The 17999-nt window shown below is 42.0% G+C and overlaps 1 protein-coding gene across 3 annotated transcripts in view; it reads left to right on the top strand.

The window, feature by feature from the left end:
* Positions 1–1685: 1685 nt before the first annotated feature.
* Positions 1686–17999, top strand: part of TPD52 (tumor protein D52) — a 111032-nt gene continuing 94718 nt past the window's right edge. For all 3 annotated transcript variants that reach the window (XM_027064335.2, XM_053208720.1, XM_053208721.1), the window contains exon 1: positions 1686–2115. In XM_027064335.2, coding sequence (XP_026920136.2) covers positions 1701–2115 — 415 coding nt within the window. In that variant the 5' untranslated portion in view covers positions 1686–1700. The remainder of the gene's footprint in view (positions 2116–17999) is intronic.

Below are 17999 nucleotides of genomic sequence, written 5' to 3' on the forward strand. Positions count from 1 at the left end.
ATTCTTTACCACGTTAAAGAACTTTTTTCCAATGCCAAAATTTACCTTGCTGTTAAATTTTAAAAATCATGTAAAAATTATTTTAGGTTTATTTAGAGAGAGAGAGAGAGAGAGAGGGAGGGAGAGAGTACACTCAAGGAAGAGGCAGAGAGAGAGAGACAGAGGGAGAGAGAGAATCCCAAGCAGGCTCTATGCTGCCATCAGCACAGAGGCAGACTTGGGGCTAGATCTCACCAATCATGAGATCATGACCTGAGCCGAAATCAAGAGTCAGATGTTTAATGGACTGAGCCACTCAGGAGCCCAAAAGTCATAAAAAAAAAAAAAAGGCCTAGCATTGTACCTCTTTGTTACAAACACTAGATTGTTAGTATATACAGTATACTTTGTTTTAAATGTTACACCTGAAAGCTAAACTTAACATGTTTACTAAATGCATGGTATAATTAAAAGAATGAAAAGATGACCAAAATGATCTTTGACCTTTTCCAGCGTATAACCCCCCAGGTTCTAACTTAGTAGGGCTGTGAAACACACAAAGCTATGGCTGTAGCAGGATGGCTTGAGGGACGAATGCCGGGGTGAGTGCTACCAGAGAGAAGGCCAAGTGCAGCAGGAGGAGGAGAGAGCAAAGAGAAGTCTCACCTGGTTGGGGTACACAGAAGGAACTTCATGGAGAAGATGCTGGGGATGCAGGAGCTACGCTTCACGTACAGCGCGATGGCGCGGAGATAGAGAACGTGGAGCTGCTTCGAGTACCTACGGGTGATTTTTAAGCATATTAACAAAAGCCTAGTGCATGTGAAGTACTATATAACGCCGAGACAGGACGGGCAAGCTAGAGTCTCCGGGTATAAAACACAAGGGGAAAGCTGCCTCTCTCACAGACCTAGATGGTCTGTGAAAATGAGGTACCACCTTACAAGGATATATTCAAAATGACTTCATGGAAAATGAGTAAATGCAAAAACACTTCGAAAACAGAGTGCTGATCGGTGCTCGGGTGGCTAATGGGTTGAGCGACTGACTCTTGGTTTGGCTCAGGTCATGATCTACAGTTTGTGAGTTCGAGCCCGCATTGGGCTCTGTGCTGACACTGCAGAGCCTGCTTGGGATTCTCTCTTCCTCTTTCCCACTCAGGCCCTTTGTCTCTCTCTAAATAAATAAACTTAAAAAAAAAAAAAGAGTGCTGATAACTAAAAGTATTGTTACAGTAATAATAAAAGTATTATTTTCAAACGCTTCAAACTGTGTTGATCAGTGAATTTGAAACCTCAAAATACATTTTCAAAAGATCCCCTTTGATGATTCTGCCCTTTGGTTAATTTAATTCATTTCAGAATGTTGGCTTTAATTCTGCACTCAAAACAGTTATTACGTGAAAACCTTCCTAATCTGTCACCGAAAAACACTCACTGTCTGTGAAAAGACAGGACTACACAATGTTTTGAGAGATTCTTTGTAATTTCCCCCCCTTTGCCTGTTTTGGACCTAGTTATTGAAGATGTCACAGGATATTGTTTTGACAAGAGGAGCCTATGAAGACTCAGAGGGAAAAGGAGCCATTGGCATTTCTGATAACCTTCCAGTGTCTCCACTCAGTAGTACACAGGAGCAGGTGCTCGGGAAGGCAGAGAAAGGGCATCTTCAATGCCTGGGGAAACTTTTGATATTATAAATAACTTGAGGGTGGGACGCCAATGCCAGCCGGGTTCGCGAGCGGTCTCCACGCAGCCTCCATGGTTGATTCCGCCTCCGCGCCACCCCGCTCTTCCCCCTGGCAGCCGAGTTCCTACCCGAGCGAACCGGCCGGCCCAGCCCTCCTCGCCCCGGCGCCGCCCGCCGCGCCGACGTGGCCGAGCGCACAGGTCGGCCGGGTCAGGTGGTTGGGTGACGCCCCGGGAAAGCGCTCCCCGCCGAGGGCGGGCGGCGCCGCCGCGCCGACGCCTCCGGGGGAGGGGACTTCGCGGGAGTCGCGGCGGAGGCGAGGAGGAGCGCGGCGCGGTGCGGCGCGGCGGGCGGGCGTGCGTGCGATCCGAGCGGGACGGGCTGCAGTCGGCGGAGGCGCAGAGGACTCGAGGCGGTGGGCGGGAGACATGGACCGCGGCGAGCAAGGTGAGGGCGCGGGCACCGCCGGCGCGGCGTCTCCCGGGCAGGCGCGGGGTCGGGCGCGGCGCTGGGCTGCGCGCGGCCCGGCGCCGGAGCAGGTGCACAGTGTCCCCGGCCGGCGCCGCAGCGGGAGCCGAGCCTTCTTCAAGTTGCATCTCCCTGATCGGGGTCTGACATCCTGGTGTGGCCGAGCCGCAGGGAGCGGCTCCGGCGGGCGGAGCGGGCTGTTGGGGTCGCGCGCGCACGGGCGCGCGCGGCTGTGTGTGTGTGTGTGTGTGTGTGTGAGAGAGAGAGAGAGAGAGAGAGAGAGAGAGAGAGAGAGAGACAGAGACAGACAGAGAGACAGAGAAGGAGGTGGGGAGAGAGGGAAAGAAGGTTCTGGGTGGAGGCGAAGGGGCTGGCGCTAGGCTCACGGAGCCAGGGCTGCCGACGGTGATGCGCTTTGGGTAGAAGGCAGCGCGAAGGGAGTACTGTACAGCTAGATCTTGTTTGTAACTGGTGGAAACTGAGGATCCAACGACAGTGGGTGGTTTCGCTGCTCAGGATGGGAACATGACTCCTCCCCCCATCCCGACTCCCCCAGCGTTGAGACTTTCTGCCGTCTTGTAGTTTACGTGGTTAGGATTTTTGGTGGCGTTTGATCCTATGGCGATGGTTTTGGACGTAGATACGTAACATGCGAGGTGTCCCCAAATTGTGGTGTGTTGTTTATGGGGTTATTGGCGCGGCGCGGGGGGAAGGGAGCTTTCCGTAGTAAAGGTCTTCTTTTACTCATCAAGATAAGACCCTATAGTCTTGTTACTATCGCTTTGGATGCACTTGTTTCTGAAAACTATCTCAAGTGAAATTGTCTCCAGTGGAATCATTGTTTAAGCCAGATGTATATAGGAAGGCATGGTTTTAAGATTTAAATACTAAATGTTTATATATCGCTTCATCTCTGTTGATAATAACCCAATAACTATAATACAGATGCGTGGCTCACTTTTTAAAAGATACATAAGTGCTAACCCCAAAAAGGTAACAATATTAACGTAAACTTTAGGAAGTAGGGATAGGAATTACTCACATTTTGAGTTCAGACACAATAGTTTTCGTTTTTTTCTTTTTGTTTATTACTCTTTGTATTTATCTTTATGCATACTTTTAATGCAAATAAAACCGTATTCCATATATACTGTTTTGTATTTTACTTTTGATAAGTTGTAGGACTCTTTGGAACCTTCCAACCTTTCCTTTCTCCACACTCGTCCAATTGATCTCACACTTAGCATATGAGTGCTTATACTATAAAGTTATGTGCAATATGTAATAGATATATATGTATAATATACGGTACATAATATATATTAAATATGTGTATATCTGTATGCACACATGTTGTCTGGATTTTAAGCTTATTGAGGTTAGAAGCATGTAGTTCATTCATCTTTATCCATGGTTGGGTAACCTTGGTGTTTGAACATGATAGGTATTTAAATGTTTGAGTCAGAAAGCTGGTCTCAGGTCTTAAATGTATTGTTAGGAGAAGGCCAGGAGCCACCATGTAAGTCAGCATTATTCTGTCTTTTAAAAGAGGACGTTGGGGGTGTCAAACATGTCAACGTGCATATTTGTGTATGCCTTACATTGTCGTATTTAACATAATGGTGTTTTTAGAATAGCTGTGTTTGGTACTCGTCAAACTAGATTAAGTAGCTGTATTTGACTTAGGTGAATGGAGTGACTAATTTTACTAGATTTGGTATTTTAATTTGGCTGGTGAGAATCACAGTCATTAGTACCTCTGTCCTGATGCACTTAGTGTGGTTTTTGTGGGACCAGTTTTGTGTGTGTCTAAGACCTATTTTGTAAATTCTTTGGCTTATAAGAGGAGTATCTCTGTTTCTAACTTTAAGATGTTTTCTTCGGTGGGTCATGTTAGTTCTTGTTTTTAATTGTTATTCCTCGAGGGCAAAGGAAATCCATCCTCTTAAAGTGAGGAGTCTGGAGGCTCAGCCTAGTATGAAAGATGAGTCACTTGCCTCGGGAAGGTCAGGTGGCTCACTCAGTTTTGTTGTGTTGCAGCCACGTGGCCTGTCCTTACATTTCCATCTTCCTGTCTCTTTTGTATTTTCATCTTTATGTTCCCGTGGCACAAAGTAGATGCTCAGAAATGTTTGGTGACTACCTAGGATGGAAAGGAAAAGTGACCAAGAGTGCCTTCCAGCTGTTGGAGCCTCTGATGTCCTCTCTTGCTACCCACTTACTCCTAACTCCTGGTATGTCCCTCAGTATTTTAAAGGAGCAGAACTCTGCGGTTAGGCGGAGAAAGTTGGTGGTGAGTCTGTGTTGGACTTGGAGGGTGGATGTACATGCAGGGTTTTGAACGAGCGGAGTGGATCACTCCATCTTCATTGAATCTGTAGGGAGACTTCTGAGGAGGCGACTTAAAGAGGAGGAGCCTGGGTTTGTAAACCTGCATGTTCACTACGGAACAGTGGTGGCTGACATACAGTTTATGAAACCCTGTGATTGTCTCTTGAATTGTGAGTTTTCATAAAGTATTTAAAGCCAAATGAGAACATTTTAGAATTTGTTTAACTTTTTAGTATGCCTGGAGTTTGTCACGTTTGTCTGTCCGACTCTGGATGGAAAATTGAATGCCCCATGTCTTGTCTTCACTGCATTTCTCTATTGAAAATGTCTCCTTAGGGGCTCCTGGGTGGCTCAGTCGGTTGAGCGTCCGACTTCGGCTCGAGTCATGATCTTACAGCTCGTGAGTTCGAGCCCCGTGTCGGGCTCTGTGCTGACAGCTCAGAGCCTAGAGCCTGCTTCTGCTTCTGTGTCTCCCTCTCTCTCTGCCCCTAACCCACTCGCATTCTGTCTCTGTCTCTCTCAAAAATAAATAAACATTAAAAAAAAAAAATAAGATCTGTGAAAAAAAATTAAAAAAAAAAAAGAAAATGTCTCCTTAGACCTTCCTTATAGGAAGTTGTCAAAATCTATCCTTTGCTGCTTTTTATATTTAGCAGAACTTTAAAGTTTTAGAACAGTTTTCCTTGTGTTTTATATGATGTATTCTAATACTCCTCAGTACCTGGCTCAGATTGTAATATTTTCCCCATCTTCTCCTGTGCCCAGATTTTGAACACAATATTCTGCTTATATTGAGAGCCCAGTCCACATTAATCAATTTGAAACATACCTTAAACTGCATAGTGCCTCTCAAGAGTTTCTTTACACATTAAGCCCGGCATAGCACATTTAATGTGTGTGGTAGTTCCCACTTTGTAAGTGCAGCATGGCATGCTAACTAGAGCATGCATTGTGTAAAAAAACCTGACTACTTTTTATAGTGCTGAATAAATATTTATACTTGAGTACTCCCTTATGGTAGTAATAACCTGTAGTTTAGCGCTAGTCTGTTGAAGCGGCAGGGACCTAGACAGTAGTGCATTTTATCTGTGTTTGAATTCACACACACACAAGCCCACCCAAAACTTTTGTTTCAGGCAGTGAGGGAAGGTTGTTGGGGGCCAAAAACCTGGGAGAGGAGAACACTACAAGAAAAGTGACCCAATGATATGTCACTGTAATTTCAGCATTATAATTATGCCTTAGAAATAATAGAACAGTGAAATGTCATTTATTTTATTTTGTTTTTATTTAAAAAAGTTTTTTTAAACATTTATTTATTTATTTATTTATTAATTATTGAGAGACAGAGCGTGAGCAGGAGAGGGGCAGAGAGAGAGGAAGACAGAATCCGAAGCAGGCTCCAGGCTCTGAGCTGTCAGCACAGAGCCCAACCTGGGGCCCGAACTCATGAACTGGGAGATCATGACCTGAGCTGAAGTCGGACGCTTAACCGACTGAGCCACCCAGGCGCCCCAGAATGTCACTGATTTTAAAGTAAAACAAATGTAGATGAGTGGGTAACAATATTAAGGGTCTGGTCACAAATCTCAGGGTTTGACCCCCCCCCAGTTCTGTGTTTCTTTGGTCCAGTCTTGCTTTCCATATGGTGCTAATGTCATCAGCTGATTTGTTAGCTCCAATTCACTTCCTGCATTTATTTTTATGCAGCAGACTGCCGGGTCTCTAGAGCAAAAGCTGAGTGGTAGGAGGGGTTGTGATCTTTTAGCAAGATCTCAAAACAGAATAGTCTATGCACACAATAAAAACAAATATACTCATAGTTCGAAACCAGAAAGAACAGCAAAATCCCCTGAATTTATGTGTTACTGATCCTTTTGTTGTAGGCTAAGATTATTTTATTTTCCTTTGGGGCTCATTATTTCTGCTTTAATTGTCGACTGTTGTAAAATCCCTCTTCTGAGACCCTCCCAAATTTTATTTGAACCAGGTGGATACCAGGTATACAGAAACCATAATCGTAGCAATGTATGTTTATGAGAAAAATATCCAAGGGATCAAATGACTCAGTGTTTAGTGGAAGTTAAAAAAAAAACGTTTAAATTTGTGGTACCTGGGTGGCTTAGTCAGTTAAGTGTCTGACTGTTGATTTTGGCTCAGGTCATGATTTCTTGGTTTGTGGGTTCAAGCCCCGTGTCAGGCTCCACACTGATAGTTTGGAGCCTACTTGGGATTCTCTCTCTCTCCCTCACTCTATGCCCGTCTGCCACGCATGCACCCTCTCTCTCTCAAAATAAATAAGCTTAAAAAATAATAATAATTTAAAAATACTCTTAGGTAGCTGTGAATAGTTCGTTTTTTTTAATGTTTATTTTTGAGAGAGAGAGAGAGCGAGTGAGCAGGAACAGGGGAGGGACAGAGGGAGAGGGAGACACAGAATCCAAAGCAGGCTCCAGGCTCTGAGCTGTCGGCACAGAGCCCGGCGAACCTTGAGATCATGACCTGAGCTGAAGTTGGATGCTCAACCGACTGAGCCACCCAGGCGGTCCTGAACATTTCATTTTATAACTCCTTTTATAAAAACTCAATATATTTAAAAAATGTACTTCTCCAAAATTGTGACTAGTGTAACCAGGTAATTAAAGCATTTGATCAAAATTCAAATGACTAAAAGTTTGCAAAATGTAAATCTTCCTCCTGTTCCTGTCTCCCAGGCTACTTCCCTTGGGTAGCAATGCCACCATTTTACCAGTTTCTTCTCTGTCCATCCAGACAGATTCTATGCACGTAGGTATACATACACTTATATTTAAATATGTGTGTGTGTGTGTGTGTGTGTGTGTGTATTATATAAATGGTAGCATACAAATGGTTTTAGCACCTGACTTCCTCCACTTAAATACAGTATATGTTCTAGAGATTATTCAACATAACGTTATATAGAGCTCCTTCATTTTTAATAGCTATTTGTAGATGTGCCATGTTCCGTAGCGGAATAGGTGGTATTTGGCTTGTTCCCTGTCGATGGCCATTTAGGTTTTCCCTGATACTTTGCTATTAAACAAATCTGCAGCAAATAAAATTTGCATGCAAGTCATTTGATAAATGTGCCAGTTTGTCTGTAGGAAGAATTCTTAGAAGAATGTGACTGTTCAGTTCGGATGGTGCTGAATCCTGCTCGGTGGAAGGCATGTGGGCATCCGCTTCCCTCCACCGTTCGGCGTGGGTGTTGTCGCACTTTCTCATCTTCGCTGATCTTACACGGAACAGAGGTTTCTTGGCATAGGTTTTATTATATATTTTTCTTTTTTTTTATTATATATTTTTCTTAATACAAAGGTGGTTGTACTTCTTTTGGTAAGTTTAAGATTTAGATTTCCTTTTCTGTGAAATGTCAGATCCTATATGTTGCCAAATTTTCTGTTGTGTTGTCTTTTGTTTCTTCCATTTGCACAATGTGGCCCTCTGTCCACAATATGAATTGCTAATGTATTTTTTTCCTAGTTTGTCTTTACTCTTTTTTAAAAAAAATTTTTTTTTAATGTTTATTTATTTTTGAGAGAGACAGAGACAGAACGTGAGTGGGTTAGGGGCAGAGAGAGAGGGAGACACAGAAGCAGGCTCCAGACTCTGAGCTGTCAGCACAGAGCCCGACGCGGGGCTCGAATTCACGAGCCGTGAGATCATGACCTGAGCCGAAGTCAGACGCTTAACGGACTGAGCCACCCAGGCACCCCTGTCTTTACTCTTTTGACTTGATAATGATTTTTTCCCAAGGAGAAATACTAATTGATGGCTGTTTTAATTTTTAGCTTATAGCTTTTGAATCATTCCTGGAAATGCCTTCCTCACTTTGAGTTTCTGTTTTTATGGTTTTATTTTTTTTACATTTTTTACAAGTTAATTTAGAGACAGAGAGAGAGAGAGAGAGAGAGAATGACTGGGAGAGGGGCAGAGAGAGGGGGAGAGAAAGAATCCCAAGCGGGCTCTACACTGACAGTGTGGGGTCCGATGTAGGGCTCAAACCCACAAACTGCGAGATCATGACCTAAGCCAAAATCTGTCTGTCGCTTAACCGACTGAGCCACCCAGGTGGCGCATTTTTTTTTACATTTAAATCTTTCATCCATCTGAAGCTTATTTTGACAAAAAGTGTGAGATATGAATCTTAACCCCATCATACCCCCATTGGCTGCTCAGGTACCCTATACCAGTCGCTGAATAATGGATCTTTCCTTTACTGATGTGAAATAATACTGTTGTCATATACTAAATTCCTGTATTCTTTTCTTTTTTACATTTTTGTTCATCCCCAGCAACTAAACTAAGTTATTGTACCTTCATACTATGCAAAAATATCTGGAAGGACTGGTCTTTCCTGATTATTCTATTTTTCTTTTATTCTTTCTTTCTTTCTTTCTTTCTTTCTTTCTTTCTTTCCTTCTTTCTTTCCTTTATTTTTTTTTAAGTAGGCCCCCATGCCCAACATGGGGCTCGAACTCATGACCCTGATCAGGAGTCACATGCTCCACTGACTGAACCAGCAGGCACCCCTCTATTTTTCTTTTTATTGTTAGATTTTTTTCCCTAGCTATTCTTGCCAGATTTCATTTCCAAATGGACATTGGAATCATTTTGTCTAGATGAAAATTCAACAGAAATCCTGTTGGTATAGCTTTTCTCCCTCCCCCTCTTGATTTCCCTGTTCCCATACCCCTTTTTTCTTTCCTCTATTAGAATTTCATCTTTTTCTTTATTGAATGTCCAGTATATGTTCATTATGGTCGAACTGTATATGCCATACATAGTTTTATGTTCTGTTTTGAATACTACCAAATAATGAGAAGGTTAACAGATCATTTAAACAAGGTTCTCCACACTATAATTTTTGATGACCACACCCCTTCACCAGTTGATGGTTATTTAGATGTTTCTTTGCTGGACTATGGATTACTTTCCATTTCAGCTGTTAGAATATTTTAAGGTAAATTGTTTTAAAATAGATTTCCTGAAACAACTCAAAGATGTGAATATGTTTAGACTTTGGATTCCTGTTGCCAAGTTACTTTCTGGAAAACATAATTGTCATTGTTGTTGTTGTTTTTTTTTTTTTTCATTTTTTTTTTTAAATTGTGGTAAAGAACACAAAACATCAAATCTACTGTCTTAACCATATTTAAGTATATAGCACATTATTGTTAATGATATGTAGCTTGGTGTACAACAGATCTCTAGAACTTGTTCATATCGATGACTGAAACCCTGTACCCATTGAACAGCAATTCTTCATTCTTTTTGTACATTTCCTATGCTGTCCCACCCAGAAATGGAACTGCTGATTCATATAGGAATTCTAATTTTAATTCTGTGAGAACCTCCATACTGTTCTCCATATGGCTGAGTGGCTGAACCATTTTACGTTCCCACCAACAGTTATTTTAAAAGGAAGAGTGAAGGCTGGGGGTGGGGGGCTGTGCAAAAAATGGACAGGGGCGGCTGAAAGGGTTATCTCTCCGCATCTTCAGCAACACTTGTTATTCTGTTTTTGTTTTGTTTTGTTTTGTTTTTTGATACTGGTATCCTAATGGGTATGAGGTGATAGTTCATTGTGATTTCGATTTGCACTTCCCTGATGGTAGAGATGTGGAGCATTTTTTTAAATATATATTTATATGGTTGTTGGCCATCTGCATGTCTTATCTAGAGAAATGTCTGTTCAAATCCTTTGCCCATTTTTTGATCGGATTATTTGTTTTTGTTATTGTCAAGTTGTAGGAGTTCTTTATATATTGTGGATACTAAACCCTTATGAGATAAATGGTTTGCAAATATTTTCTCCCATTCCGTTGTCTTTTCACTTGTTTCCTTTGCTGCACAGATGTCATTGTCTTAAAAAAAAAAAGAATAATGAACTTTATAGGGGAAAAATGCCACCCTTTTTCATTGGAAATTTCACCATTTACCAGAGAGGCTATAGATTGATTAGCCATTTTTATTCCCTTCTTGGGATTGTTACTCACTTTTCACTCTTGGGATCTTGGTGAGTCTTGCTCTTCTCATCATTCCCCCTCTCATGCTCATATTAAACCTTTGTGTTTTGTGACACATATTTAGTTTTCCTGTTCTTACTTTCCTTTTGGTTATGTTGGACCTTTATAATGTCATTTTTACTAACAAAATACAGTATTAAGAGCAAATATTTTCTAGGTGACATTTTTTGGAGTAATTTGCATGGCTCTGAGTAGCTTTCAGTTCTTCATTCTCTGTGTTTTTGTGTCTTCTCTCTTTAGACACTTTTGTAATCAGTCAGTGCTAAAAATAGTGGTTTTAGGCAGGACTGTTAATTTACATGCCTCGGCTTATAGGCATGGTGTATTTCATGTTACAGCTATGCAAACATAAATGTCAGTTTAAAAAATTTTATAAAATGTGACCTTGATAAAGTTTTGGATTGGGAGTTTACTGCTAAGATCAGACTTTACCCGTTGTTTTCTGAGCTTTGTTGGAGGCATTGTGGTATGAAAAGGAACTTCTGGTGCAATCATTAAGGCTATAGGAATAAAGGTAGTAGTTTATCCAATCCATTAGGATCTGTCGTTGGCTAGAAATAAAATGTTACCAGAACAGAAGAATGTTTTTACATATGTGTTCCTCACCCTCAGTCAAGTGTGTATGTCGTAGATATGCCCTAAGTGTTTGTCCTATTGTGCATAATTAATTGGAAAGATTTCTAGCATAGGTAGAGTCAGATGGGATTAGATAGAATGGCTAAAAATTAGGGGAAACAATTTGGCAGGGAAACAAGAATATATGCTCCACATATGCTTATAGTTTTATACATCACTGAAAATCTGTAAGTGGAAGCCAAATTGATACTTTACTTCTTAAGTATTATGTTAACTGTGTGTGAATACATATACAGACAGAGGAAGAGACAGTGATGGTTACATTTTTATTCCCCAAAGCATGTTGGACATATGCTCAGTAAATACTTTCATAGATACATTTCCTATGCTGTTCTACCAAGGTTAGTTATTTGCTTCCAATGTGTCCTGAGCTTAGGAGGCATGGATAGTCTCAATACATTTTATTTTATTATTTTTTTTTATAAATTTTTCTAAATGTTTATTGATTTCTGAGAGAGAGAGAGAGAGACAGAGTACGAGCAGGGGAGGGGCAAAGAGAGAGGGATACACAGAATCCAAAACAGGCTCCAGGCTCTGAGCTGTCAGCACAGAGCCCAACGTGGGGCTCAAACCCATCAACCGCGAGATCATGACCTGAGCAAAGTCGGATGCTTAACCGACGGAGCCACCCAGGTGCCCTGGTCTCAGTACGCTTTAGAAGTTTTCTTTGAATACAGCTGAGAAGAGCAAAAGCATGTTGACAGTGGTAAAAAGTATATGCCACTAGTTAACCAGAATGAGACTTCTGGAAAGAGAGAAAAATGCAAACATTTTGGCCATTGGGGCAGTTAGCAAAAGGATGACCAACCTATCGTTCTGGTATTGATCTCATATATCATTTTCAGTATATCACCTTATTACAACTCAGAATGATATTGGTGATGATGGTGATACCACCACCTGGCTTTTGCAAAGCTCTTACTAATTTTTCTACATATTGCTTCATTTGAATCTTTTAATGCTGGTGGGTGATAGGACTGGTATCATTTTCATTTTATATATGAGTAAACAGAAGCTGAATGATCATGACTTCCCCATACATACTGTGTTAGATGTGGGGAGTGCTACAAAAACTTGGTCCTAAGAGGATCACCAGAAGCCCACGAAAAATTTAAGTTGCATTTGCTAACCAGTTTAAAGCCCTGGGGATACTTCGTACTTTCTAGAAATGTTTTTTTCTAACTAATTAAAATAAAATTGGAATCTGCAGGGACACAGCTTCAGCCCTGCATTATAATTACCTACGTTTTCCAGCTAGAGTTTTACTCAGTCACTTTTACAAATACTCCTTCTACTCCGCCTAAAACCAGCAACAGCATTTGCTGAGTGTTTTATATGCCAGGTTATGTTCTAAATGCTTTTCGTGTTTCTTTTTTAAATATCTTCACAAGAAACCCATGAGCAGTGCTCACACTATCCCTGCTTTGTAAGTGAAGAAACAAGGTGTGAAGGGGTGGAGGGAATAATTTCTCTAGGGGCCCCTAGCTTGATACGGACAGAGCTGGGTTTTAAATCTGGGATTTAATTTGGCTATAGAATACACATCGTTACACAACATATTACGCTACCTGAAAGTTATATGCAGTCTCCTTTTTTCCTTTCAAAGGTGTTGTTTGGGGGAGCAGAGTGCCGTGGTGGCAGCCGTGGGAGTGGGGCACTAAGGGGTGTATCTGTGCCAGAATATGGCTGTGTGTCTGTCCTTGTACATCGGAACGGATAATAAATGTTTAGGGCAGAGAGTGCTGGACTTGAAGTTTTGACTTTTCTGTTTTTATGTTTTTTATTGTTGAGAGAGAGAGAGAGAGAGAGAGAGAGAGAATGCAAGGGAGGGAGGAACAGAGAGACAGAGAGGGAGACAGAGAATCCAAAGCAGGCTCCATGCCGTTAGCACAAAGCCTGATGCAGTGCCTGAACCCATGAGCCATGAGATCACGACCTGAGCTGAAGTTGAATGCTCAACCGGCTGAGCTGCCCAGGTACCCCTGGACTTGAAGTTTTACCTGGGTTCAAAATTTGGCTTCATCATTTTGTGGTTATGAGACACCAGATAGGTCACTAAACCTCTTGGAGGCTGATAATACTCCAAATAGTTGAGAAAATTAAGTTAAATTCTGTCACTAGCTCTGGTGCTTGACAGTATTGATTCTGAAACAGAATATTAGATATTTCTGTGAAATACTAACTTAGTGGTTTCCAGTTCAAATTAAACATTTATTTGAAGGCAAACAGGACATGATGCCTCCCTCAGGCTCGCAGGCCACCCTGGAGAAACAGACAGAACTGGATCGCGGTAGTGAAGTGGGTGTTGTAAGGGCTTGCATAACTGATGCAGGAGGAAGTGAGCTATTCTGGCTGGGTCATTAGAAAAGATTCTCAAAGTAGATGACCTTTGAACTTGGACTGGAAGACTACGTAGGACTCTTTGTAAGCGGTGAGAGAAAGAATGGAGAGGAAGGGAATTTTACGGAGGAGAGTCAGCATGTGCAAAGGTGCAGTGGCATGAAAGGGCAAAAAAGTGTTTGCGAATCCTCAGAATTTTCCCTGGGGCCAGAGTCTCAGGTAGTCACTGGGGTATGTGAGCAGTCTTCTGTACTAGGATCAGGAATCAGACTGTATGCTCTACGTGATAAGCAGGTGGTAGGTGTATGGGAGTTTAGTTTTAAAATATTATTTTGGCAGTTGAGTAGAAGGTGCTAGCAAGCCAGGTGAGGGTTGTCACTGTCACTGTAATCCTAGCCTGGGTTAACCAGGTAAGGGGTGTCACTGTCACTGTATTCCTAGCCAGGGTTAACCTTAAGAAATAAAACTGCTGGTTATTTTATTAGCAAAATATGGGTTTATTTGGGAAAAACAGAGAATTGCAATTCAGGACAGGCCAACTATGGCAAAAGCATAGGTAAGTCCATGGAACAAAGAAGGGGAGTACTCTCTTATAGAAGAAAGTGGGAAGTTGGGAAAACTGTCATCAACAAAAATCCACTGGAGTAAGCTGGGAGTTCTAAGTGTAGTGGCTTTTCATTGGCCCAGCTGTGACTTTCTGTCATCCGTTCCTCCTCCTGTTGGGACAGGAGGAAGTCTTCCTCAGACTAGGATAGTAAAGTAGTATTGTGTGCAGTGTCCTATCTCTTCCTGCTGGGTCTGCAATTGACTATGAGTGGTAAGGCAAGAGACCTCCCTCTGCCCAACTCTAGCTGCCGAACAGCTCTATTTTAGTGAGGTTTCCCTTTATTAATTTTCAAACCAGAAGTGGGGGTGCTGGATTCCTGAGAGACCTTTGGGTTATGGTGTGTAAGATGTCTGGGGTAGAGGGGATCTGAGGGTAGAGAAGAGTGGAGGAGGCTTTCAGATTGCGTGGAAAAGGAACCGGGATAGAAAGCATAGAAAGAAGAGCAGATGCAGGGAGGGAGATAATGAACTTCATTTGGGCCATGTCGCATTTGAGGTCGTTCCAGTTGTCCAAAGCTGCATAACCGTGTTAAAACCTAGTGGTTTGAAACAAAGCATTGATTATGGTCACAGATCTGTCATTTGGGCAGGGCTTAGCGAGGACAGCATGTCTCTGCTCAGCCTCCGCTGGGGTGACTTGAAGTATGAGGCAGGGATCATACGTACATACAAAGGCTTATTACTCACTTCCTGAGGGCAGGTGTACTGGAAGACCCAAGCAGCTGGGGCTCGTCGGCACCTGTTTCTACCTGCATGGTCTTCAGAAAAAACCCCAGCATGGGTCTGTTTGATGATAGTTATTTCCTTGCCTGTGTTGAGTATTGTTTTTTGCCGGAGCCTGTGCTGTTGACCCAACAGCAGGCAGCCTCAGGATGCCCAGACTTCTGATGTGTTCTCTGGGGTCCCCCAAGGTGTGACTCCTAAGAGACAGTCAGACAGAAACTCGGTGGCTTTTTATGATAGCCTGAGGCGTTACTTCCTCCTCATTCTGTTAGAAATGTGCCGCAAAGTCCAGCCCATATTCAAGCAGAGGGAGATGAAGCTCCACTTTTGGTGGGAAGAGTGTCAGTGACTGTGTGCACATGTTTTAAACTACTCCCCGGGTCTCATGGGACGTTTATGTGGCTAGGTTCAGGAATGAAATATGGATTTCTGAGAGAAGGAGCCGAGCAGGATTTCAAAGTTTGGGAGACATGTGATGTTTGAAGCTATTAAGTTGCTGAGATGGCCCAGGAGGAAAAGTGGAGTAAAGAGAGAACAGAACTTGAATATGAACATTTCAGGGCAGGGAGGGGAAGTGCAGGTTAAGACGCAGGGAGTTCAACTTTCAAAGGCTGTGGAGAGGCCAAGTGGATTGAGCAGAAAAAGTGGATCCTGACTGGTGAGGAGTCCCAGTCGTGGGTAATGCGGAGAGATTTAGGCTCTGTGGGTTGGGGTGAGGTTGCATTTGCTTGCCTGTATAGAGTGTTGGTTTTTGTTTTTAAATGCAGAGAGGGTGGTAATTTGACCACGTGCATATTCATAAAATGACAGAAGAAACCAGAGGCAGGGGAGAATGACTGGCTTTGCTATTACTATATATGTCACTGGTTTTAGTTAAGATGCTTTTAATGCAAAATGTATTTTAATAGTCATATCCTAGAGTTTGACCTTCAAGGAGCTCAAGTCTATGAGCAATAATTCACCTTAATGGTAAGAGCCTTGCAGAGAATAAGCGCTTATGAAGTATTTGTAGAACGAAAGTGCAGTATTATACATTCTCTGGGTGGTATAAAAGCCAGAGAAGCAATTTTGCCTAGAGGTGACATTTGAGCCAAATCATAGTGAAGCTGTGATTTTTTTTTTTTTTTTTTAAGTGGTGGTTTCTCAGGGCAAATCTGAAGTTGTGAGTGCTCACTTTCATCATGGAATGTCATGGCTATGGGAGTCATTTATGCAGTGTGTCTGGATTTGTCAAATATTCTCACTCAGTTCTCTTTAGAAAGGATTTTCATTCCAGAGCGGCAGGTTCCAAAGTGGAGTCCGTCAGCTGTTTTCCTTGGGTCATTGTTGGAAGGGAAAACATACCTTTCAGTCTGTTCAATGGTGGTTTTTAAATGGATCGCTCATGGCTTCAGGGATTAAATGAAAATTTTGACTAATAACAAAGGTAACATGACAGATGTCTCTTGGTTTAGGGACTTTTATTTTTCCCAGAATTATAATTTGTTTTCAGATTTCTTTTTAACCTCCAGAAGGGACTCCAGTCCTGCGAATGTTGCTGGTTTGCTTCTAGCTGGGGCTGTGGTCACTGCAGCTGGTCTGATGATGTTTTCCTACTCCGATTACTCTATTTATAATGGCAACTGTAGCTGTTAAGTTTCAAAGCAGTGAGCTCTGATGAAACAACCAACTTTTCAAAGTGCACTACTTAACTTTGATAATTCCCTGAAATGCAAGTGATGTGTAAAGCTAAAAAAAAAAAAACCCCAAAACCCAAAAAACAAACCACACACATCCATCTGTCTGCTCCCTTCCGTTCCTTCTTTGTGTGCTGTGGTTTTTTCGGTGTTTTTCGTCCAGCTTTGCTGTTCCTTCCTCCTTCCCTTAGCTTTTCTCTCTTTTCCTGACTTTTTTCTCCACCAAATTTCCATTTTCTCCTTTTTCTTTTTATCTTTCCCCATTTTGGGTCACAAAATGGAACCTAAGAGTTTTGTTGTTCTTGTTCTTTTTATTTTGCCTTTACTTAAGGGATTTCATGGATTAATTCAATATATTTTATGTTTCCTATTAGTATTAACTTTTTTCTATGGGAATAAAAAAAAAAACCCTGAAAAACAGATTTCCTAGCTTGTTTATTTATTATTAATTAATTTCATTGCTTTTGCAAAGTTAATTTACATCTCTCTTTCTCATTTTTTGATGTGTGCATAATGATTCAAAGCTTAGGAAAAGTATTTCAAGTTATTAATTGGGAATTTTGAAAACTCATACATTTTTAAAACTAATAGACTTTAGGTCTCTGTATGAATTCTGGCCAAAGTAGAAACACTGGGCAAAGTAGTAATTTTTAAAATGTACTAGAAGATGAAGAGGAACTTTTGATTTTTCTTTCTCAAAGGAATTGAGGGACGTGGTTAGTCAATTGCAGTTCTAAACCCATGCCGTCCCAGAGTACGGACGTTTGTCATATTGTCACTTCTACCTTGAACTCTGGACATGGTGACCACCAGCAAGTGCTCTAGCTCCCTGAGCTGAGGAAGAGGCTGTGGGTGCCTGGGCCCTTCCATGTGGGCTCCGGGCGTTTTCTCCCACATTTGCCCCCAGAGCACAGTGGGAGCCCCCAGGCTCCCTGACTCTCTTGCTTCTCCTGACCAGGGAGCCTCATCTCCCAGTCACCCTTTTGCTTTTGCCAATAAACTGCAGTTTTGGGGAATTTTTAACTTATGATCATTTTCCCATTAATACCACTACCTCACATCTGTATGTTCTGTGCTGAACAGAAGAAAAATGTCAATGGGCCCTTCACAGTGCATCCTGCCACTGTGCATCTTTTCTTTAGAGGTTGGAAAGGTGACTGGAAGGGTCCAGAAGGTGAGATGGGGATGGTTTTGGCCTTTCAGCTTTGGAAGATTTGAAATTCTTAGTTCTTTTCAACCAGTACCTTGTGGGAAGGAGGAACTTTATTTGGCAATGATGCTCACAGTCTATTCAGTGCACCCTTGGTCCTGGCTCCCGCCAAGCAGTTCAGGGCAGCAAATGCCTTATTTGAGCCTCACTTCAGCTCTGCTCAGGTGGGCTCTTCCTTTTCCATCTTACTGATGAGGGAGTATGAAGTGTAGGGGGCTGAAAAAACTACTCAATATCATATAGTTTATAATATTTTACCCCCTCTCAATCATGTAGACAGACCTTATTTTA

Source organism: Acinonyx jubatus, chromosome F2 (assembly GCF_027475565.1).
Source record: "Acinonyx jubatus isolate Ajub_Pintada_27869175 chromosome F2, VMU_Ajub_asm_v1.0, whole genome shotgun sequence".
NCBI classification, from domain to species: domain Eukaryota; kingdom Metazoa; phylum Chordata; class Mammalia; order Carnivora; family Felidae; genus Acinonyx; species Acinonyx jubatus.